Raw genomic sequence first — 24,456 nt, forward strand, 5'->3', positions numbered from 1 at the left:
TCTGAAAAGATTTGCAGAAATAAAAGGGGAAAACACATTTCTGTCTGCAATACAAATTATCTTCACTTTTCTACTTAATTTTCACCACTTGAAAACCTCTAATGTGGGATTAACATTGACGTTTTCTTCAACGTTGTTTGTCATTCGAGAGTCTCATGCCAGAAAGGTTGGGAAAATCGCAGTTCACTGATCTCAAGTATATCACCAGTCATACTGTGGGTTTCATTTTATGGGCAACATGCTGTTTTATAGAAGCCCCCTTTTTGACTTATATGTGCCGGCTGAAGTATATTATGATGTGCATGAGACTCTTAACTTGATTGAAAACACTCTGAACTAATACACTTTTAAGTGAAACCACGAAAACATTTGCTTCCCAGCCAAATTAATCTGAAGCACATTAAAATGTGCACAGTTGTGTGAGTTTATTATCGGAATTGTAGATTCCAGTAACTTTTTTTTTTTTTTTTACTAAATTAGGCAAAAAGCCTACAACATGATAATGTCATTTGAAGACTAAGAGTCTAGAGCCCTGCAATGAGCTTTGTGAGGCTCTAGGGCTCATTGCGGAAAAAAAAACCCAGACAAAAAACCCTAAACTGTTCAGTAGATAAATCAAAGCATTGGACAAGTTGAGCCTTTGGCCGGATGATGAAGCTAGTTTGAAAGCCAGGGAGTCACAAAGAACATCCATCCAATAGCTGTCAAGACATTCCATCCTGAACCACACATGTGAACCTGATGGTGGCGTTAGAGGAAAAGTCAGAGGATCGTCAAGATTGCATTCTCTGGGAACCAGGGAAGTGTCTGGTCAAAAGTCTTACAGCTGCGCTGCATCTTCCTCATTTGTGCAAATGCAATTATAAGTCAAGATTTCAAGTAATGTATAAATATATAAATCTTTATTCATTTATTTACTTCATATGCTCAGTTGACAGTGTTGGGGAACATAACTTTCATTGAAACAAACTTGTAACACTACATGAACAAAATAGAAGAAGTTACAAGGAAGTTTGAGCTGCTCCAGTAATTATGAATCATTGTGATACACAGAGAAATGCAATAAAATCCAATAACTAATAATTTATCTTTGCATTCATGCTGACATATTTCATGGTTATTGTGGCAGCAGTCACTAAACATAATAGAACCAAGACAGGATTATAAGAAGCAAACATGATGATGTTAGCATGGCGAGAAATAACACAAAATATACTGCAAACATTAAATTCCTACTAGAGTTAAGAGTTAAATAATAATAAAAAATCTTTATAAAATGTGACCCTCAACACTTTTTCATAATAATATACCTTTAGAATACAAATAAAACTTGATATAAAGCATCAGTGCATAATCACTCCTTTTCCACACAAACAAAACAAATTGGTCCACAAATAAAACTCATTTTGGATTAAAAAATATCCACTTTACACTGTAGTTTACTCACTGACAAACCCTGTTTTTCTTTAGTCATCAACGAGAACAAGCTAGCTGCTTCTCTACAGGGTGTGTGCACAGTAACACGTGAGCTCAAATTAAAGGTTTGGTCCAAAGGACGCACAACACGACCCGAAATGCTGTGAACACACGGAGATTTGTTCCTGTCAACAACACATGATATGACAGTGAACCGGAGCAGACTGGTGCTATCTTCATACACGGGTAGAGTTTTTGTAGCCTGCCCTGCAAGCTTTCCTAACACACAGCACAGGGACGGAGAACCTCCACACACACACACACACACACACACACACACGTTCCTGCAGAAGCAGATTCCCTCAGCGTTACTATCAGTGAGTCACAGCAGCACAAACAGCATCGAGGTGTGGAATCAGACAACGGGATACTGCGCGCTGATATCAGGAAGACCGTTTGAATGTGTACACCAAGTGACAGTGTTTACGATCTAAATAAATACACAATTTATTTTACTAGTGCTTTCTGAAGAAACAGATTTGTTTGTGTTCTGTTCAGATCTGACTCAGTTTGTACACAAGAAAATAAACAAATAATTTTTTTACCTTCTCTCTTTTTGATTGAACCAAAACAAAAAGCTGAGTTTCTTCAGCACCAGATTTTGGGGGGCTGGAAGGAATCCGAATGCACTGGAACCTTTTCATTTAAATGCTCTCACGGTCGAGCTGTAATGTTAAATCTCAAGCTGTCTGGTCTTAATCTCAGCTTTACCCTGTTTTCTTCATTTACCTGTGATTTTTGATAACCCAGAGAGCTTAAGAAAACAGCCACCACCACACGACAGAGCACTCCCCTCCTCTGCCACCTCCAAGTCAACCTGAGCTAATTGAGCCGACGTGTTTGTGTTTGCACACGGGAGGAATGACGCCTCAGATAAACACAATGGAGTATTAGGGCCATAATGAAGAAAAGAAATATCTGAGATTTGGAGTCGAGGCAGTAATTCAATCAGAAAAAGAGTCATAATATTTCAAGAAAAATGAAAAAATAATTAACTAGCCATTCCTCCTCCACAGAAAGATGCAAGTCAGCGTGGGTCTTTTTTCATACTGTACACAGTTTCTTGAACAATATTTCCAAAGGCTTGATACTAATAATGTGAAAACTATACTAAAGTATAACATAACAAGATGCTTCACATTCTTCATTTTATCGCAGGCCGCTGGGCTGATCTTCTGATATTCCCCTCACACGTAGCCTAAAATTCCGAACGTACACTTGTAATATTATGACTTTTCTCTCCTAAAATCACAACTTTATTCGTTTTTTCTTGAAATATTATGATATTTCGTCTCGGAATATTTCAACTCTTTTCTCCTAAAATTATTCTCAAAATCTCAGATTTTTGAGCAAAAAAGCAAAAAAACTTTAGATAGATCCCATTGAGCTGGACTACAAAAAGGGCATCTCTTTTTCTTGACAAACAAATTATTTTCCAGTTAAACACTTTTGAAAAATATAAACTAATCTCAGTACAAACTTGAAAAGTTAGAAAGAAGTTACTCTTTATCATTAAAAGACTGATTTGTACAGATCTGTGGTGAAGTTGGAATCATCACGGTTTATTTTCACAGTAGATGAAAGAAATACCTGAGCCTGTTTTCAGCTATGCGACATATCACAGTGAGTGTGGAAGGTACGGGCAGCTTTGAAGTCAGCCTACGTCTGAAAACTGGAAAAGGAAATCAACGGTCTACAGATTTTTCTTTTGTTGCACAGCAGACGCCCTGGAAGTTAGAAGATGCACAAGTTGTTACAGTTGCGTGGATTCATGAGCCATTTCAGAGCGTCCGTTCTAAACCCTTTGAGGAAGGGAATCTCGGGGGTTTTCCTCTCAAGTGTTGCCACAGAATAACCCAGAGATAAGAGTCAAAACAAAGGAGTTACACAGGTGGGGTGGAATAGCGCACCACATAGTTGTAGTCGGGAGGCGGGCTGTGACACTCGAGGCCGGCGTCCAGAGCTGAGTCATCCAGGGCTGAGTCGTCCATGCTGAAGTCCAGAGAGGGAACTGAGGGCGGATACTTCTCCTTCTCTGTGTCACACAGCACTGACTCTTTACTCTTACTGACGGCCTTCATCCTGAAAACACAGAGACACGCAAAATAAGTACAATGCAAAAATACAAGGTCAACATAAGACACATTACAACCCATGACCAGTTCATCTGCATGCTTAAAATGTTAATTTAAAGGGTTAATTCAATCATCTGATTAATTAAAAAGTTGATCTACAGAAGATGGTAGATATTTTGATAGTTGAATAATAATTTTTTAAAAGTCATTTTTTAAGCAAAAATGACAAATATTTTCTGGTTTAAGCTTTTCAAGAGTGAGTGTTTATGATTTTATAGACAAAAACAACAATTAGTCTATCTCCTAGTCATCTTTAATGGGAATAATAACTGGAGGCATTTAATAACCAGCTCTTACTAAAACACTGAAAAACACATATGATACAACTGACGAGACATTTCGCGTGGTGTGACATGAAGGGTTGAAACCCTGAGTGAGAAATGACACTTGCCTCAGTGCTTTTCTATAAAATAGTTCCTGCGTCCTTGTCATATGAAACATTTTCAGAGCGTTCATGCGTAGACTTTGGAATATTATTGCAGCATCTTTGAAACAATTCTAATGAAATAACTTTTCATCTGTAGTAACAGCCCATGTGGACGGGTAAACAACCAGCTGTGCACTTTCTTTTCTTCTTGTTTGAAAAGTTTTCTCTTCGAGGTTACTTGACTCGATTGCTTCCACAATAGAGGGCTGTCTTTTTTTTTTTGATTTAACAAGTTCCCCTTTGTGAAGCTGTACAATCGGACGAACCTTTCCTCATTCATGTATGATGTAATCAATCATCCTGAGCTTTTCTGCTTCATTTGATTCTCAGAATATGAGTAATTGCCTCTTATTGTCTATGGAGGTTGCCAAGGGTTTCCAGAGCTTCTCTCTTGAGGCCAAAGGGTCAGAGCCCAGCAGGCGGAAGTGATGCCGCTGAACTGGAATGCCGCCCTGGTGACTGAACTACCTGGTAAACTAGGCATCAAGGATAGTGAACAATAGTCCAGTGTTGTCTTGCCAATGCCAAGCACAATGCGGTGGTACAACTGGCAACTGAGCATCAGGAAACAAAATGAGTCAGAGGAAAATTCCCTTCTACCCTGAGCTGGAATAAGTTGAAAATGAATTAATTGCACTAAAAGGGCCAAGACTAAAATGCAGTGCAATATTAATGTGTTTTATTATTCATCTCTGAAAGAAGAAAATATATTTGTGGTTTGTCTACGAAACGGGAAGACATTTTTTGTTTGATTAAAAAAGAAGTTCCGTCAAATGAAAATCCACTTCATCCTTGTTGGGCCAACTTCCTTGCCAATAATATTCAGTCAGTTATGTACTATACTGGAGAGAAAGAGGGCATGTTAGAAGCGTGATGAAGGCAGAGGGAGCCACAGGTGGACTTGAGCTGCACAAAAGATCCACGGCGAGCAGGGGAGGCCCTTGTAAACCGTCCTAAGTTCAAAGGTGGCAGTGATTGAGTGGTTGCCCAGCGAGGAAGTCCTCCCCTACATAATTCTCCGCATGCCTGGCTTGATTCTTTCTGCCACGCTGACGCCCTGATGGCACAAACGGGCTTGGGAGCCTCAACTTCAACTTCTGAAAACTAAAGAGTTGATGTAAGTGTTTTTAGATGTGGAGGTTTGAAAGGTTTTACGCAGTATAGATAGTTACTACTGTCTAAGGTACAACAGTAAATTACCTGGCACTGAGTCGCTGTCTGAACTCAATATGTAAGCCTCAAGACACCTACAGAGACACTAAAGAGGAAAAGATTTACAGAAATTTGATTCAGATTTGTAGACCTTAAGTGAGAACATACTTTCTCTATCTTTTTCTCCTTTTGACAGTTTTATGTGCTCAACCACGCAGTATCCACATCTTAAAGCCATCAAATGCTCCACAGGATTGTGGAGCACATACTGTCTCTGTCACTCTTTTCAGATTACGTGCGTTACCTAGTATTGGATTATAAAAGACAGCCATGAGTCATAAGTTAAATCAGCCACGGAGGTGTCTCCTTCAGGGCTCTATTGGCGAAAACAAAAGAGGGTTTTAGTGGGGATTTTTAAAACAGCCAACCCCTCGAGTGATGCAGCCACTCTGCTTTTTGTTCTGTCCTTCGGTTTGTCACCTTCGAGCCTTTTCCCTCCCACTTCTCCTTTGTGCCTCTGTCCCTCACATAGGCTTTCTTCAGACAAAAGGGAAAAACACACCGCTGACTTCTTTTTAAGACAGAAGAAACTTGAGTGTGTGTGTGTTGTATGACAGTTATAGTGTCTACATTCCAGCTCAGCGGGGAGGTTTCCAAGCAGGTATTTTGCAGCCTCTTCCAGTGTTTTTGTTTGTGGTGACTTGCAGGGAAATGTGGGGTATAGTGCAGTGTGGTGCAGTCTACATACGCTAGAGCCATGATGCTCAGAGGTCGACCTGCCAACGATTCGATGCGCTTCAGTGTTGTCATGTTGTCAGAGGAGAGGCCCATCCCGCTGTCCGACTGACCGCCCTGATGATGAAAGAAAGAGAGGGAATAGTTAAAACATCACATTCACTGGTACGCATAAAATACAATAGCATTCAATATAAAAAGTCAGAATTCAAAGAATTTCAAGGAATGGTCAAACATTGTGATATTGAACAAAACATAAAAGAAAAACCATTGGGGCTGAAATGTCTATCTATCAGGAAGCCTCTGAAAAGCTTAAATGTGACACAGACTCAGCTGATCTGATCGTGAAGTGGGCTGTTCAACGGCGTTTAAACAGCAAAAGCATGATCTCTCTTTGTCATGATAGCTTGAAAAAACAAAACATTTGGTTGTCAGACCTCAGAGGTGTTGGTGCAGGAGAAGGAGGTAAACGATTGTAAATGTGTGGAAAAGCCAAACCACAAGTCATATATACAGCTGGGTGTCTTTGGTGTGGCAGTGTTGAAGTCACAAATAACACAGCCAAGAGCAGGTAGCAAATAAAACTGAATAAACTTGAGCCAAGTAGCAGGGCTTGTGGGACTCCATGTGACGTGGCAGCTGTGGAAAACATTAACTTATCAGGAGCGGGTGTGAAAACCTTTTTGAACAGTTAGAGTTGAAACCAATTTCAAGCGATTTAAAAATTCACCCTGATGATTTCCCATCATCTCATGTAAATGAGCCCCATTTATAATCTGATGTGGAGTTTTGAGTGAAATGTCAATTGTCTGTTTCTGGTTTAGTGTTGGGCTGAGCAACTCACCCCGTGGTTCTCATTTGTCCCGTTCTCCATGGTAACCTCGTCAAACGTTTTCACACTAGCAGGACGGATCTTGATGTTCCTGGCAAAAAGATATTTCCAGTATTAAGTGTCTAAAATATCTTAAAATATTCTGTTTCTGTTCAGATAATCCTCTGATTACACTGGAGCTCAGCAAAAAAAAACAACCCGCAGGAACTAAATAACTTAGATCAACAACGTGTAGCATCTGTGACATTGTATTTTGAAAACACACATTGTTTACTTTGCATTTCAACACTCAAGAGGCTAAAACGACTGCTTAACTTGACTAAAGAGGTAACTGTCATTACTGGTTTTCAACACCTCCTCAGTAAACACACTTGGAGGACTTGTGAAAACCCAAAGCTTTAGCAAATATTATTTGAAGTGGAAATAATTCTTGAAGCTGGCTCTATGGTTTTTGGGGGGAATTCCTCGCAGGAGCCACAATACTGAAGGCGCTGTGGCTATTGAGCTGTGTGTGTTTCTTATCGTGTGCCAATCAGGTCACTCATTGTGCTCAGGTCAGACCTGAATGTTCTCCTTGTAGAGCTCAGTCTGAGTACAACGGAACAATACCTCGGATATTATTCAAGATAATTTAGGCATTTCCTTTGCAAAACAGACTCGATGCGCTGTTTGCCTTTAACAGTCTGAGGATAAGTTTTCATGTCTTAAAGATAAGTTAATTTATTTTGAAATTAAATTTCTTGGACTTGATGGTGCTGTTCTTAGGCACAGTGGTGCTTTGAGCTAAATGCTGACTTCAGCATGCTAACATGCTCACAGTAATAAATTACAATGTTGAGTTGCCAATGGTGATAACTGATTAGTTAAAGGACGGACAACGTGATTACAAAGGGAAACGTGAATGTTTGCTACAAATGTTATGTCAATCTCACAGTGACGCCAGAGGAAACGTCAGGGGAATCACAAAAGTCACTAGGTTTCATTATCTGGGAATCAGGTATCTGGAGCAAAGGTCAAAACAAAACATCTAATAGTTGTCAAAATATTTCAGTGTTGACCAACGTGATTGATTAACCAATTGACACATTGACATTTCCATCCACTGAGCCCTGTCGCTAGTGTTGTTAAAAAAATTAATCGGCACTAGACAAAATCAGCAGCATCCATACATGTTCATTGGCGTTCGGTCTGTTATGTAAACCAGTGAACATTAAGGATCCATGTTCTCACCAGCTGCTCCCTGAGTCACAGTGGGAGGTGGGTCGCGTGGGTGTCTCCTCCGACTGTGATGTGGTGGACGGGTCTCCAACCGTAGCCAGCAGGGCTGTGTTGATGGGTATGTAGTGCTTCCCCTCCTAAATCAACCAAAGAAAGACAGGACATGTAAGACCTCAGACTTGTGCTTACACGATGCAAATTGTAAAGACACATAGGATGATGCTGTGTGCATACTGTACAAACGCACACATCCACAGGTTGTGGCGAGCAGCCAAAGAAACTACATTATAAAAAATGAACCCAATACAACGGTCACGGTGTTGGAGAACCCGGCAGAGTCTGTCACCAGCCTTCCTGCACTGTAACAATAGCCTTATTAATGAGAGTCAAACCCCTCCAGTTACAGTCTAAACTTCTTCTCATGAAGCTTTTACAGACTGATTTGTAATGCAACATGGTGTGGTTTTCATGTGATGTGTGGCCTTGTCTTTTTTCTCTCATTTATTACAGGACAATCTACAGTCCAGTGTAGTCTTCGCAGTGGAAGTCAAACATAATTCATTTTCTTCCCCAACCTGGATGAAGAAGGAGCCTCTTCTCTTCAGGGGTTGGAAGATGTCATCCCGATGACTGAAAATGATCTGGTCTTGTTAGGGCTCTGACCAATTTTCTATCATCAGTGATAGTTGATGCTTTAATTTCTGTCCATCTACCTCAGTATCATCTTGTTTTTCTTCCATCGAAAATGAGTTATTTTGTTTTAAATGTCAACCTATTGTTAAGTCACGCTGCACAGGACCATACATTGTTTTGAACTCTGTGTCCAAGGTTCCATCTGATCCCCAAAACCCTGTGTGCATTCCTTAATAGAAAATGAAAAGAAACTCACTGGCAGCAGCATGATTAACCACCATATAAAAAGCAGCTGCTAAAAATGTGAGTAGCAACATGTGACCCATGTGTTCAGAGAGAATCTGCTTGGATCCACACAACCACACACACACACACACACACACACACACACACACACACACACGAGGCACGCAGCAAAAAAAGTGAAGTAGATTTAAAGTTAATATTTATATATTAATATTTCGTTGCAGACAGTATAATAAGTTAGCATGAGAAGAAAAATAAACATGATTATCCTCTTGTTCATATTTGTACGCCTGATCATAACAAATACCTCTTAAGCCGTCTGACAGCCTTAGAAAATCCACAAACTTCCAACGACATAATTCATACCAGACACTGATATCTCATGTCACTTGGTTAATTACACTGTTTTCCATGTGTTTTGAAGTTTGGTTCGTCTTATGATGCAGAGCCATTTGAAAGGGAGCCAAGTGCATGTGTTGAGTGTTACTTCCCCTCTGGATCTTCTCTGATCAGCAACGTTGCTCCTGAATATTTGTGACTCAGTCAGCAGAACTAGTAGTAATTAATATTACAAAGACTGTTCTGCAAAGCCACCTTTTGGTCAGGATTCCTGAAGTATGCGGGGATTTAAACTTGAAAATCAACATTTTGATTTCCACCATGAACCTTTTGTTTGATTTCACACCTGAGCTCAACAGCTGCTGATAATAAACTCTTCATTCCTGCCATTCTTTTGATACAAACCTTTGATACTGACTGACTTTATAATGTTATTCAATGTGTAGCATTGGAGCAATAACAGGCCCTGTCATACCTGCTGCACGCTGGCCTGGAGCAGGTCTCCCAGCCTTTCCACCAGGTCAGTGAAGGTGGGTCTCTCCAGGGGCTCCCCGTGCCAGCAGTCCAACATGGTCTGGTATCTACAGGTAGAAAATAAAAATACACAGACCCTCAGCATGCTGTATGGACACACACTTAGTGCGAACGCCAAGAAAACGTGACTATTTTTTTTTTTAAACAGAGAAGTGAAAAAACAGCTGCCTTGGTAGTCCTTTGTCTCTCACCTCCAATAAACAAAACCCCTTTGAATTGAGCAACCACATCTGTGCCACCTCTAAACCGACTGTCATCTTGACCATTTGTTCATGCTCTCCAATCCGTTTTTCAGGTGGTCCGAGGACTCTGGTGTTTGTTTCTGGCTTTCTGGGTGTGAGGACCAGTGAGAGCGCGGACGGCCTCGCTCAGGCCTCTGACAAGCTGTCAGCGTCTCTGCCCATGTGGGAAGACTCAGAGCCTTTATGTGAGTTTCCATCGCAGTGGTCTGCCTCGCTTTGTGGAGGAATTTAGAAACAGAGCACCGCGGCTGCTGTTTAACTTACGTTCACAGCATGTCACTGATTGGCATCGGGTGGTGATGGATCCCTCTCCTCAGAGGAATCTTAAGTTTAATGTGGGTAAAACTCTTCGGATTCCTTTTTTTTTTATCTCAAATCATATTCAGTTCATATCCAATTGGAGGACTTGTAAAAGCAGATGGGCTGTTACTGCTGAATAGACCCCCCCTCCTCTCCGCCTGTGTTTGTGTGCAGGGCATCCAGACTTCACTGTCCTGTCAGTGTAGTCAGGCTGGGCTGAGAGAACCTGAGAGCCCGCGAATCTCATGATAATGAGTGTAGAGTATAGTTGCCCAGGTGGTAGCACTCCTTACTGTGACAGGATGTGAAGAGCATGATCACAGCCTTTATGCATATCATTCAGGGGGGAAGTGGACACATTGTATGACTGGTCAATTTAAACCACATTTCCTGCCGGGTCCGTAATGAGAATAAATAGCCTGCCTCCGCATGTTTTGGGGTCTTCAGGGAGTGTGGTGTTTTTGAGGGGGGTGAGATTCCGTAATACTGAGCTACTTTTGTCTGGTTGGGCAAGTGTGGTAGGATGGGAAGTGAGCATCCTATTTATTGTCCTCCCACTCTGCGAACAGCATCCGCTAAATTCCTCTGCAATGCATCAGGACGTGGGACCTCATTAACAGGCAGTACACAACATTCCTGATGAATCAGTGCTGCAGTGGTACGAATTAATGGCTCAATACCGCCTGCAACCTCGTGTGCTTTTCATGATTCATATAGCGTAAGTTTGTAGTCAGGGTCAATGTGTCAAAAACCTGTGTTTCCAGACATGCGTGATCCACTGCAGACCTCTCGAGGGGCTCAGCGGATTTCACCCCACTGACTCTGAGTGCATTACTGTGCATCCCATTTAAACTGATATCAGCAGGTTTTTATCTTGGACTTAAATTAGAGGCAGCCCTTACAGTCCTGAGCAAAATATAGTATCTGGCAGTTCTATTTTCATCAGTAGACTGTTTGAACCAAGATGGAAAGTACAAAAGATTCTTGGCTCCACTGGGTCTGCATCTACAGATCTTCCACACTGAAACATAAAGTCTGGATTAGATTTTATGCATCATTTCCAATCAGCGTCTCCTTCGCTAAGAGGATAAATACATTTAGTTAGCTTAACTTGGCACAAGTTGCTGTAAAACCCTCGACCTCTTGTTGCCACATCATTATTAATCAGAAGTGCAGCATTATGCTTTCAAAACAAATACGATTCGTGAAGTTTGACTATATGATTCGTTTTAAATGAAAACCAGACACAACATATGCTCATATGTTAGGGTGAGACTCAGAGACTCGGGGACCTCAGACTGTGATTGCTGGATCTGGATTGGCTGCACATATAACAGAAAAAGACAAAGTATTCTTATTACAACAGTTTGTCTAGCTGCATAACTGACTGACAGCACTGACACTGAAGAGGAGGACTTTCCGTTCTCCCACAGATATTGTCTCGCACCATCCACCAGCCCCTTCTCAAAAAAAAAGTAATGTTTCCTCATGCAACATTTCAGAGTAGGGTTACTCATGATTCTTATCAGGCACCCCTGACCTTCTGGTATAATCAGAGAGAAACAATGCTGGGGGGGGGGGGTAACTTGCTGCCTTCACTTTCCTGGCCTTTATGAGGAGAACATACCATACCGCTGGAGCTGGCTGAGAAAAACAAGACGTCTCCTCTTACAGGAAAGTCACACGGTTTTAAATAAGAGGATTGTTTAGTCTTGTTTTCATAGATGAAACTACATCTGACATATTTTTGGTGATCCATGTTTCTACTTTTGTTTGTGGTTTACAGAAGATGTATCTAATAGGATTTCTCACATTTCAGAGGAAGAGTATTCTGGTGCTCTCATCCTCGTCCCGTCTTTCAGCCTGCAGCAAAATTCTTCGTCAATTTGCACCCCTGGGTACGGAGAGGCACCTGGTGTAGGACAAAAAAAGGGGAGAGGTTTACCACAAACTTGTCCCCTTACTGGTGAGTGTGTCCCACATGAAAAAGGTGACACACATCATTCATATGATCATAACATGATGGGAAACATGGAGGTACTGTATGATGTATTGATAATGCACCTAAAATGTTGATACCTGGACAGACAATTTCGTCTTTTTTTATAGGCTCCAAAGAAAATTCAAACGGTACCATGTTTTATAAAGCTGATTCTTGCCAAAGTAATTTTCAAACTGTTCACTCAAGTTGGCCGGACAGAGTTTTCAGAATGAAGGAGATCGTGACCTGCAATAGTCTGATGGACAATTTTTCAATAACATTATGTTATAATACTTTAAAAGACAAGGTCAAGAAGGGAAATAAGAGAAGCAAAGTTTGTTGGATGAAACATAAAAACCATGTTATTACTAAGTTCCCCCCTCTAAACCTGAATGAACTAATAACCTGCAGGAAACACTGCAATGAATAGAGAAAAAAAATTAAAAGCTCACATTCTTTACTACGTTATACACAACATAAAGCTTACTGGTGAGTGAGAACTCACCCCAACATGCCCCAAAAATCAATAGTATGAGAGATTTTTGTTTTGAAACGATTGGACGATGTTACTTTGGTCCACTAATGACATAGAGTAAATGTGTAATATTGTTATACTTGGACTGCTGCGACGATAATCTGTCAAATGTGTCACTCGTCAACCAAAAGGGAACCACCGCTAATTATATTGACTTGTGAAATGTAGAGTTGGTATTACATCCTAATTTTTGAGCCAAAGCCTACTTCATGCTCAGTCATACACTGAAACAACTTGTATCCAATATCCAGTTTTGTTGGTTTTGGAAAATACATCCTAATTCTAAGTAGTAAAAAAATTTCTTGACTTGTAAAATAATATTTTTGTGTTCTTGCTTGAGTTCCCTCACACAATATAAAACACTGTCTTTGTGGCTACACTGATTCCAAGGGAAACCACAGATGTAGCTTCACAGTGAGCACGAGGAACTCTCAAGAGGTTAAAGCTTACAGAATAACTAAATCTGTGATTTGTGTAGTGCAACCACTTCACTCAAATCACAACTCAAGGTTTGCATTCAGGTTGCAGCCGATGCAGACAACCAATATGGTTCTTGTCATCCACACAAGAGATTTTTAACTTCTTTATAACTTGTGAAACATCTCACAGCAAATATTATGGAGCATCGAAGGTAAGTAAAAGGAATATTTATGTAAAAAAATAAACCTTTCCAAGAAATATAAAGGTTCTAAACAAAACTAGAATTAGCACAAAAGTTTACAGATAATACATAAATGTTCAGTAGGTTTGAGAATTGCAATTGTTTTGATGTGTGTGTTGTCATCTTTTGGTGGAATTAGAGAAAAAACCTAATAAATAGAGATTATCTACATCTTATGTGCTCGTGGTCTTTATATACAGTGTTGTATTGTATCACACCTCAATATACTACAAGTCTGAAGTGATCATCTGTGTTTTAAGATCAGATAAGCTAAAAGATTTCAGACATATGTGGAGATAATGGTTTAAATGCAGTATGGCAAACACCACAGGGACATGGTTTTCCTTCTGGCATCAACACTATGGTAACAAGATTTTGATATTTAAAACCCACAAACTTGAACTGACACACTTTTGGTTCACAGAGTGATCTGAAAAACACACTTTGGTTTCCCTGAAACTTCTGACCTCGGAACAGGATCGGATTGCAAAGCTCACGTCTTTGCCATTTTTCTTGGTCATGTTGTATCTTTGTCTCCTGATTTATTTTTCTGAGACGCAGCCAACACTACCAGATGTGCAAGTGTTTCTTTAACGAAAAATGTGGTGAGAATATGTCAAGAGTGAAAAAGAGGGGGTTGGGGGGGTTGGACCAAGAAAAATAAGGATAAAAAAAGGTGTCATAATGACGTCAGTGTGCTTTACATTTAAAAGAGTATGCAATTTGACACACTATTCTCTCGAATGCTGAGGGGGACAACACCGTATGGCAGCGTTTCAAAAGCAGCACCTTCAAAAAGTACAGCCTAGCAATACATCCAACTTTGCGTCTCTGCTTCTCTTATGTGTCCCCTGCTTCCCATGGTGACATTTCAACATACAATATTTCACGTTGAGTCTTGCTTTAGAAACGTGTGGCGAGCTCTGTGCCGCGGTGCACAGGCAATCATGGACATTAACACAATGCAGCCTTCGAAGGCTGCAGTGGTTTCACAGCAGGGCCACACTTTTACAATGATCTGGCTGCTTGGTTACTGTGAGTTTGTGTTGCCAGCTGGGAAGAAATAGAAAGCTTTAAACAGGAGGTGTTTTCTCATTTTAATCTCCCATGCCTGCACTAAAAAACACAGTCAAACTCCACTAATGCTTTTTGCGCGAGTGGCATGAAAATAGTTTTCTCAGGCTGACAATGCGGGTCCCGGCCCTTTGTCCCAGAGGCACAATTACACAGTGGAAGGAGACAGTTAGTACCCAGTGCATCTGGTGAGGCTGTGTTGCCGGGGGCACAGACTGTCCACGGAGCCGGAGCTCTTTTCTCACTGAACATCACTGATAATAGAATCCAGAGTTTAACTGAGATGCCAGGCTTTATGCTGGTGTGAGGATGTTAGGAATAAACTACAAACAAACAAACTACTGCTAATTATGCATGTCAATTCTTTTTTCCGATCCAGTATACTGTATTGTGCTAGTTTCAACTTGTTCTGAATAGTTAACTTGTGTCTGTAATGCAGCTTGGATTTTTTGTCATTTTAGCTGTTTACTTAATGATATTTCTGAATTTTTGACTGATGCACCTTCAGGATTGATGCTCATAATTTGGGCTCTATGTAGATGTTAGTTGCCTGCTAATGCTTTAAAAATTGCTTATCATATAATGACATAGCCTATTTAAAAAGCTGCTTGTCATTCAACCTGGTGTCAATTGTTAATTCAACATTTAAGTCATTGTATCCTCATCAAGTCCCTGCATCACTTCATGTCTGCATGTCTGGCTGTGTGAGTTCTACATGTTAAAATGTTCTCCCTTGCATGTTAAAACAATATGTGTGTGAATTATGAAATGAGTGGTCAACCCTGACACTTACCCAGAGAGAAGATCTCCCACATGAGAACACCAAAAGACCAGACGTCACTCTGAGTTGTGTAGATCTTGTCAAAAATGGCTTCAGGTGCCATCCACTTGAGCGGCAGTCTCGCCTGTGCACATGTAAAGAGGTTAGAAATCATTTACTGCCTTATCTCACCAATGTAGATATCTCACTTAACAATACCACCACTAATCATACCATCGAATTGGTTTAAACTGTTTGAGGAGGTGCTGCTTTTGATTCAGCAAAACCAACATTTAGTCTCCAATTTCTCCAATGCCTGTTTAGCAGTAGGTTTCTGTTTCACGTATAATCTACTTTTTGCTCTACTGAGCTAGAAACCAGACAGCTGGAAAACATAGATTGTAAGATGCAGTATATTTAAATAAACTTACATCTCCTTTGCGCACATAATCCGGGTCTTTGTAGACGTCTCTGGCGAGTCCAAAATCACAAATCTTCACAACGTTATTCTCTGAGAGCAGTATGTTTCGTGCAGCCAGATCACGATGGATGCACTAATGGAAAACAGGAAGAAACTAAATGTGTGACATTTACATAAATAAATTCCAGTTTTATGCATGTTATTTACTTCACAAAGGTACTCTGTGTGCTAAAGCGGGGCTGCTTGCAAGAGCAACACATGGTCAAGTCATCAGTGCTATTACAATAGAAAACGATGTGTTCCATATCCAGGCTAAGAAATGGTCTATAAAAGGTTATTTACAACAATGGCTTCATTCTCTAATCAGTCCCATCCGGTCTGCCCGAAATTATGAATGACTTTATATGAATGAGTTCTGGATGTACAGATGTAAGACCATACAGCACAACAAGCAAATCAGCAGTTGAGTCATTTATGTCATGCTAGAAGCAAAATAGTTCAAACTTGAATTTAGGAAAGCAAAATCTTTTAAGCTGTCATTTGCTGTGTATTTATTTGTCCACAATGCACATACGTCAATGCATGAAAACTTCAAAACATTTGAATACTTAGAGTATTGTCAGTGTGCACCAGTGGTCATACATCCGTCATTTAAATGCGGCTATAAAAAAGTTTTAGCATGGTGATCCTTCACTATGTTTAAATCAAAATAACATTATCCTTAGCATTATCTAAAAACAATTCCACACATAGTACAATTTATAGAAGGTTTTTCATAATAGACTACATGATTTGTGTGAAGAAGAGAATACCTTGCGTGAAGCCAAGAACTCCATGCCTTTTGCAACTTGGAAACTGTAGCAAATTAAATCTTCCAATGTCAGGACTCTCTTATATAAATCCTCAGATTCTGAAAAAAAAAATACAAAAAAATAAAAGAACATAAAGTTTTCTCAGTGAGAGTGATTTTTCATGTTGGACATATATGGCCTTTAGATTTCAGACATTAATCCTAATCATGTTTTTAAATATTATCAGTGTGATCATCTGTCAGATAAATCAGATAAGATGAAAAAGTAAGAAATCTCATTGGGCAAGTCCCAGACTACATCACGCCAACTAAGCAATTCATCCTGTGACGTACATGTCTCTACCTACACACTGTTTTCAAAACATTTCTTACAGATGTGGGATAAAATCTAATTTTAATTCTTCCTATTTTTCAGATGTCAGGTGAAACGTGTGGTTATGGGCCCGGTGTGCTGGTCGGGGGTCTGAGAGAGGAACTCACAAGGTGTCCTTCCATGGGCCCACCTGAGTAAACAGCTAATCAAACCAGAAATAACACAAAAGGAGTAACATGGCCGACGTGCCGTTCCTGAGCTGGAGCCCGAGAGCGGAGAGCAAAGCTCAGGTCAGGACAGGAAATAAACAGACGCCTCCCCAGGCTCAGTGGGATGACAGTGGCTCCTGCTGTGGTGATTGTACTGCTGAACAGGAGGAGGAAATGTCCCATCAGACCCAGGCTAGAAAACAATCTGAGGGGAGCTTTCATTCCTGGGCAGGAGGGGTGGAGCAGAGGTAAGAGGAGGGGGACAGCAAGAGGGACAAACAGAGGGGGGGAGAGGGGGTCGAAGGGAAGCAAGACGTGCTTGGCCTTTACCTTCTTCCTCTTCCTCTGATTCGCAGTAGCTCTTATCTTCGATGAAACCAGAGCTGGCTGAGCTTCCGGTGCTGGCCACGCTCTCCAGGCGACGCTTCATCAGCTCGCTCAGCTGGCAGGATGATCCGGACGACACCAATTTACCGTCCTGGCTCTGACCAGCAAACACATTTCATGTAAAATGTTAAGGAGGTGAAAATGCTGGTTGTCAAAACAGTTACTCCTGAGCCCGTTGCTACTGGACAAGAGAGGAAGAGTTTTAAATCATGCAGCTTGAGACTCAGCTTGAGACTCACCTTGTAGACGATGAAGTCGTCTCTCTTGCTTCTCAAATAGTTGGACAAGTTGCCGTACTTGCAAAACTCCACAATCATCATCAGTGGTCCTGTTAAGATGACACAGGCAACATAACAGCAATTCAATGTCCCTGTTAATGTCCCTTTCTCATGTTTTCAACTTTTTTTCTACCAGAATATCAGAACAGCAGCGTTGCATTTTATAACACCGTCTGTAACAATACTCACCTCCAGGCTTTGTGCAGGCTCCCAGCAGGTTGACCACGTTCAGGTGATGGCCAATGTGGATCAGGATCTTTAACTCTGACATCAGAGCTTTCCGCTCATTGGACGTAGCACCACCTGTAATAATGTGAACACAACTTTTTCAGAATTGGTTGGTGGATCTACATCCACCCATTAAACATCCTGACAAAAATGATATATATTTTCACAATGAATTATATTTTCTTTAAAAAAAAAAAAAAGTATTTTATTTTAAGACAATCCATCATGTACACTTGGAAACCAAAACTTTGTAATAATAATCCATCCATCAGCTGTACTGCTTATCCTCTGAAGGTCGTGGGGGTGATAAGTGAAGTAAACTCTGAACAGGTCGCCAGTCTATCACAGGGCTGACAAATAGAGACAAACCCAGAAATGTCGTCTTCTGTTTCTATTAGCGGACCTTGTTTATCGTCAACTTTGGCAATTGACAGTTCATCTTATTAATCTATTTATGCAGAAATCAGTAAAAAACTGAAAAATAAGTTACAAACTAGAGTCTCATATGTATCATAGAGTATCACGATAACATATAAAAACTCATGGACATTTTCATTCATGTACAAAATATTCAGTGAATATCCCGATTGTGTTATTTTTTTGCTTTTCCCTATACACTTAAAAAGATATTCTGGCTTTGCAGTTTGAAAGGTAAGTGAGAAAGCACGGAAAAAAAGACAGAATCAAGGTAGCTGGATTACTGGGGAATTTAATTTTGAGAGTTCATTAAATATGATGGAAGAATAATAATATTGCTTTAGACCCAGTGATACGAAACTGATTTTGAAGGAGGAAATCCTTAAAGATGAATGTAAAATAATATAAAACGAAAGGCGCTCACATTACGTATCCAATTTTGGAGAAGCATAATGTAATGTCTTCAACCTGAACTAAGAAAGTCAAGATTTTGAGATTGCCTTATGTTGTTTCCAGATATTTATGAGCGAAAGGCTAAAGCAGCCAGGGAGTCTCCAGCTAAACCACGGTCAATTTGAGGAGACCTGCTGCTTTCCATTAAGTTTGACCTAGGACTCACAACAGCCAGAGAGCCTGTTACTCTCGCAGATCCTGTGATTTATGCTGAGACATGATTAATGAGTATGACAGTGACCAATACATCTAACCAACAGCCCTATATTTCATCCTTTCTGAAACATCATCCCCATGTAGCACCAATCACTGAGAAGTATTCAGTTTTGCCACTTCTAGCAATGCAAGAAAAAGGAAAAGCATTTGCCTGCCAATTGTACGCCTCCGCCTGTCAAGTTGCAGTTTACATTCATGTCTGTCCAGAATAATATACGTAGTGAATACTGTGAAGGAATTTGATAAAAGACATTAAGTGTAAGTTGTCATAATTATCCAACTTATATGGTTCGTTGCATATATTTGGAAAGACGCAAAGAGGATTGTAAACAGTTCCTCTTAAAAGTTAGGATTGGAGGCAGGCAATTGTTTTGAAATGTCAGAGACTCTGAAATGTGGCATATATAAACATCATTTTTTATTGCTAATTTTCTTCCCTATCCTTAACTCTTGAACTCTTCCTCACCTGCAGATCTTGGACAGTCTGGTCCGAGCTGCTGGCTCCGCAAACACTCAATCTCTTCATCAAGAACAAGGGTTACAGTTCTTAACCTCAAACTGCACTTTGCACGGAACAAACCTTGCACGCTTTGTTTTGAAGCAATACGGCAAAGGAACATTAATTGCAGGCACATGTGGAGCTGCCGCTCATGAGTCTGTAATGTACTCATGAAATAAGCCCAGAGCCAAACAACAGCCTGTCTGTCATGTGAGGCAAACCAGGCCATACTGAAGATATTATTATTATTATTAGATAATTTCTAACAAAATAATGTTTCTGACATCCTACCTTTCAGCATTTTGACGGCAACTGTCTTGCAGGTCGAGAGCTTATCGATCCCGAAGGCAGAAGCCTCCACCACTTTTCCAAAAGCTCCGTGGCCGAGGGTTTTGCCTGGCAAAGGAATAAAAAAGTGTTTGATAAGTAGGAGGACATTAGCGCTTCCTGTTCCTGGGGTAGAAACATCAAACTGGATTCTTTGTCTGTCAGGTTATGGGTCTGTAATTAAAACAACATGCTGGGACTCTGATCACCAGGCAGTTTTTCTTGAGAATTTATGTTTCACTTACAATTAGATGACAGCGCATCACTGAGAAGTAATCACCCTACTCACCAGCTGCAGAGAGGGGTGACACTTATTCCATGTACCATGATGTGGCTCCTTACCATCAACCACTTAAGATGAACTTTTAACCTTTTGGAAAAATAATTACTTTTTTCATCTTACTGTATTTGCGCTGCTCGTTGCTCTGGGTTATCCCACCTTACTATGTTTTATCGCAGTGTATGCTATTTTAATATGCTCAAACCAGAATTCATCACCACAAATAACAAATTACTGAAGACATTACCTGGTGGGTTGTGTACTTTTTTTGCACATGCACGATATTGTGAGATTTCATCACACCATTCTTTTTTGAACATTGCTTATATCACAATAATGAGTACAAAAGTACATCAAGTCATTAATTTCAGCTTTCAAACTCATACCAACCTGATCATAATGAAGAGTCAGTATTGCCTGAAATGTATTAAAAATCTTAAAAATGTATTTATTTTTTAAAAATATATTATAATGATATTGATACTCTATTATGCTCTGTGTGTAAAGAAAATTCCCCTAGGAACAATAAAGGTCCTTTCATCCATTCATTCAAATTGTAAAATATATATTTTAAAAAAAATCACAAACTGGAAGGACGGCACAGTTCTTACCTAGTCGCAGACGGTCACGGGGAAACTCCCATTTGTTGCTGTCATACTGAAGAAGATCATTCTGCTCCTCCAGGGGACACTCGTCAGGGTCAATGATGATAGATGGACCCATCTTGTAGTGTGCTGGTTGCTGAAGGTGTGAGATGAAAAAAATAAATAAATAAAGAAGTTTTGAAAAATCACTACCATGGAATAATACAGATTTTTTTAATTTTAAGACGAGGAATTCTTGTAATGTACTATACACACTGGTTCCACAGAAATTCTTGTTGTATGTACTTAACTGCACCGAAGGCACAAGAAATGTTTCCTCACTGTTAATGTGGCACTAGCACATCATGTTCTCCTTTGAGATGATACACTAAATACAAGCACGTCCCAGTCGTCAGGAAATGTGGAAATCATAAACACTTGCTAAACTTATCCTTTCATTTAACTGTATTTCGCAAGAGGCACTGAGTCAGTCGCTTCCATAAAGTCACTGGCACCGAAGCGTCAAGAACATGACAAAAGCTTATCTCCTATGGTCTCTGGTAAAGAAAGTTGAGGTAACGCCTTACCTTCCTTAGCTTGCGGATGAAGAGGATAAGCATGAGCCAGAGGAAGGTGGCTGCAGCTCCCGTACACACCAGAATTATTACCTCGATGTTTGGCTTCCCCTCGTCCCCTGGAAAGAGAAGAACTGTCGTCAACTACATGACCCCTTTGGCAAAAAAAAATCCCTGTGGTTTTCTCGCGATCTCATAAATTGTAATATTATATTAACAGTGGCTTGTGGAGTATTGTGATCAAAAGGAAGCAGCCTGTTACTACATAAAGAATCAAGAGTCTGGTTATTGATTGAAGATGCCAAGACTTTTATTCCACATCATTTTTGGTTTATTTGTATCTTCATGAATTTTCTCTGAGAGCTTGTTTACAAAAAGGAAGTGGAAACACACTTCAATGTTTATCTCTGGTTTGTTTGGGACAGGCATGCCGCACTTTTTTCCTATAGAGTTTTCTTCCAAACACGATATTTCCAACCATCCATGTCGCCACTCTGAAAGCTCATATCCCTTGAATTTCCACCAAGTTTTTCAAGCTCTTATTTCATGCGATCCTTAACAAAACAGCCAAAGCTGAACAAGCACACAGTTTGTTGCAAGAACATGCTTGTGGTGACAATGGATTGGAAATCAATAAACATCATGAGGAAAGTTCAGCTCGATAAGAATCTGTTTAAATGCCTAGACGTGGAGATCACATTGCCCGTCATACCCCAGCTTCACATGTCAACAAGCAGCTTTACATGTAAAAGAAATGCATGCACACACACTTTACGAGATTGGCCTTCTACAGCGTTTTTCTACTGTGTGTTTCCAGTCCCTTGGCTATTGTAGCAGTCAATCTCTTTGCACTCATTAGTGGACCTCTTAACACTTCACAGAGGTCATGTCCTCAAGGCAAGGACCCTCAGCCAGAGCCTTGATCGTAAAACCCAACAAGGAATTCATTTGGCATTCCTGACAGCCATGCATTTTCTGTCAGGGAACATTTTTTTTAACACGGAAGTCAAACCAGAGCTGTTTATAGAGGTTAGAAGATGAGTACACACCATTTCAAACTGAGATATCATTGTTGTAAGGGAGCAGGTTGGGTTGTCTTTTTCGTTTGTTAGTTAATATCTGAAGGTGACTTACCGACCACAGTAACAACAGCACTTGTTTTCGCGACACCCTCAACATTGCTGGCTATACACTCGTACAGACCCTCATCATCCTTCTTCACCCTTTCGATGGTCAGAACTCCGTCCTCTCCCAGTGTTATACCTGCAACATACAAACTCTCAGTCAAACTGGTACCATCAAGTTTCAGAAAGTGCGTCATTTCACACTGCATTTCTGACTGTTTGTGAAATATCTGGTGAAATGCTATTTTATTCAGACACCAGACCTTGTCATGCAGAATATGTGACACACTGCACTTTTTAAAAATATTTTTCTACTCTTTTTTCTATGTGCAAAACTTGCTAGCCAGCAATAATAATTATAAAATTATAATGTATGTGAGAATGCAAATGTCCACAAATGTTGTTCCAGACATTTTCCAGAACTTTTCCTGCCAGCCCCCCCAAGAACAATTTCAGGAAAGTGCGCCCATGTGAGAAAACAACAGGAAAATCTCTGGGAGGTTCACAGCAAGCGAGTGGGCCCTCTACCCAGGCACCACCCCTCTTCTGCATTTTCCAGAATTGTTCCTCCTGTTGCAAAAGCATCTGACTTGGACAATCTCCTGCTGCTTTAGGGTTAGGGGTGTGAAAGGCAAACCCCGGAAAAAGTTTGGACCCAATTTTCCTGACATTTTCTGGAGTTCATGTCTGAAAACAGCTCTACTGCCTTGAAAATGTAAATTCGCCTTAAGAAGGGACATCATCTGCTCTCGGAGTCATATCAATCCGCTACAACAGTAAAGTGGGCAACTGGTTTTAATGATGCTGCTGATATGTTTATCAGGTGTATATATTGTTCACTTGTGCTTTGGGAATAAATGCTTTCAATGAAGAACTGTTTTTCTCTGAAGAAACACTTGCCTGGCATTCAAATGTATTCAGGCCTTTGATTCAGTTTGTGCAGTGCTACTATGCACTTTTGTCACTTGTCACCAAACTTATAAAACATTTAAAACTATCTTTTATTGTAGCAGATGAAATACTAGTCTGAAGTTACCTGGGCCTTCTTCCACTGGAACAGCATTTTTGTACCACATGATGTAGGGTCGAGGAACTCCCAGAGCGAAGCAAGCCAACATCAGGGTGCTGCTACTGTTCACATCTTGATTAGTCAGGTTTTGTCTCAGCCAGGGGCGTTTTCTCACTGCACCGAACAAAAGAAAAAAAAGTTTGAATTGGAGATTTAGTGTTGCAAGATTATGCTCTATGTTCCTGTGATTGTAGCATACCCAGTTATCACATGAGTACACTTCTACAAAATGATCAGTTTTATGGATTTAGCAGCTTCCTATTGATGATAGACGCAATTTACGTTGTAATTAGTAAAAAATGAATTCAGCTTCTCATATCCTCCTCTAACTTACCATCCACGACAAGAGAAGCATTTTTTAGCTCAACCCTCTCGTGATGCATGTATGCTTGGCACTTGTGCCCTGCAGTGCTGTTTTTGGACACATTGTGCAGATGGAGAGAAAGTGATATGGAGTAGCGGCTGAGTTGGAGACTGGACACGTTGCGGGTGATCGTTTTATTCGAGGAATCCAACCACTGCAGATCTGTGTAGAGGTAGCGAGCCGCCCGACAGGTCAGAGTTACGTCATCCCCCTCGATGGCTTTTCGAGGTTCAGTGGTAATTTCCTCTGGGTTATCTAGTGGGACACATTAGAGGAATGTAGTAAATTAGGAATCAAATTGTGTTAACTCTTGCAATTATCAGATGTTGTCAATGATCAGATACGAATATGGAATAAATATAAATTTCCAGGAATCCGAATCATACGTTTTATATGCATGAGCAGCACATCTCCTGCTGGCTGGACATCCTATTTTTGACAATAGTTTAGAACACAAAGCTGCTCGTCACGAGGCCAGCAATGTCAAATTTGCAGTTATTTCCTGTTTCATCACTGTTAATTGGAAGCACGTTGCAGGTCGCCTGCGTTGCTGATGGCGCTCCTGCACTCATCCAATTGGAGTGAAGCTGAGCCTGGGCCCAAGGGGAACCAGACTGTTCT

The 24,456-nt window shown here is 40.4% G+C and overlaps 1 protein-coding gene across 1 annotated transcript in view; it reads right to left on the reverse strand.

Annotated features, from left to right (window-relative positions):
• Positions 1–880: 880 nt before the first annotated feature.
• kdrl (kinase insert domain receptor like) overlaps positions 881–24,456 on the reverse strand; it is a 42,997-nt gene continuing 19,421 nt past the window's right edge. Inside the window, exons 13-30 of the mRNA XM_035650041.2 lie at positions 23,806–24,090; positions 23,439–23,585; positions 22,413–22,541; positions 21,291–21,397; positions 20,731–20,860; positions 19,804–19,908; positions 17,889–18,002; positions 17,661–17,749; positions 17,365–17,518; positions 16,514–16,611; positions 15,712–15,834; positions 15,314–15,425; positions 12,082–12,181; positions 9,669–9,774; positions 7,988–8,112; positions 6,770–6,848; positions 5,939–6,042; positions 881–3,558 (exon numbers count right to left, since the gene is read on the reverse strand). Of these exons, the coding sequence (XP_035505934.2) occupies positions 3,360–3,558; positions 5,939–6,042; positions 6,770–6,848; positions 7,988–8,112; positions 9,669–9,774; positions 12,082–12,181; positions 15,314–15,425; positions 15,712–15,834; positions 16,514–16,611; positions 17,365–17,518; positions 17,661–17,749; positions 17,889–18,002; positions 19,804–19,908; positions 20,731–20,860; positions 21,291–21,397; positions 22,413–22,541; positions 23,439–23,585; positions 23,806–24,090 (2,306 nt within the window). The 3' untranslated portion in view covers positions 881–3,359. The remainder of the gene's footprint in view (positions 3,559–5,938; positions 6,043–6,769; positions 6,849–7,987; positions 8,113–9,668; positions 9,775–12,081; positions 12,182–15,313; positions 15,426–15,711; positions 15,835–16,513; positions 16,612–17,364; positions 17,519–17,660; positions 17,750–17,888; positions 18,003–19,803; positions 19,909–20,730; positions 20,861–21,290; positions 21,398–22,412; positions 22,542–23,438; positions 23,586–23,805; positions 24,091–24,456) is intronic.

This window comes from Scophthalmus maximus, chromosome 9 (genome assembly GCF_022379125.1).
Source record: "Scophthalmus maximus strain ysfricsl-2021 chromosome 9, ASM2237912v1, whole genome shotgun sequence".
Classification (NCBI taxonomy): domain Eukaryota; kingdom Metazoa; phylum Chordata; class Actinopteri; order Pleuronectiformes; family Scophthalmidae; genus Scophthalmus; species Scophthalmus maximus.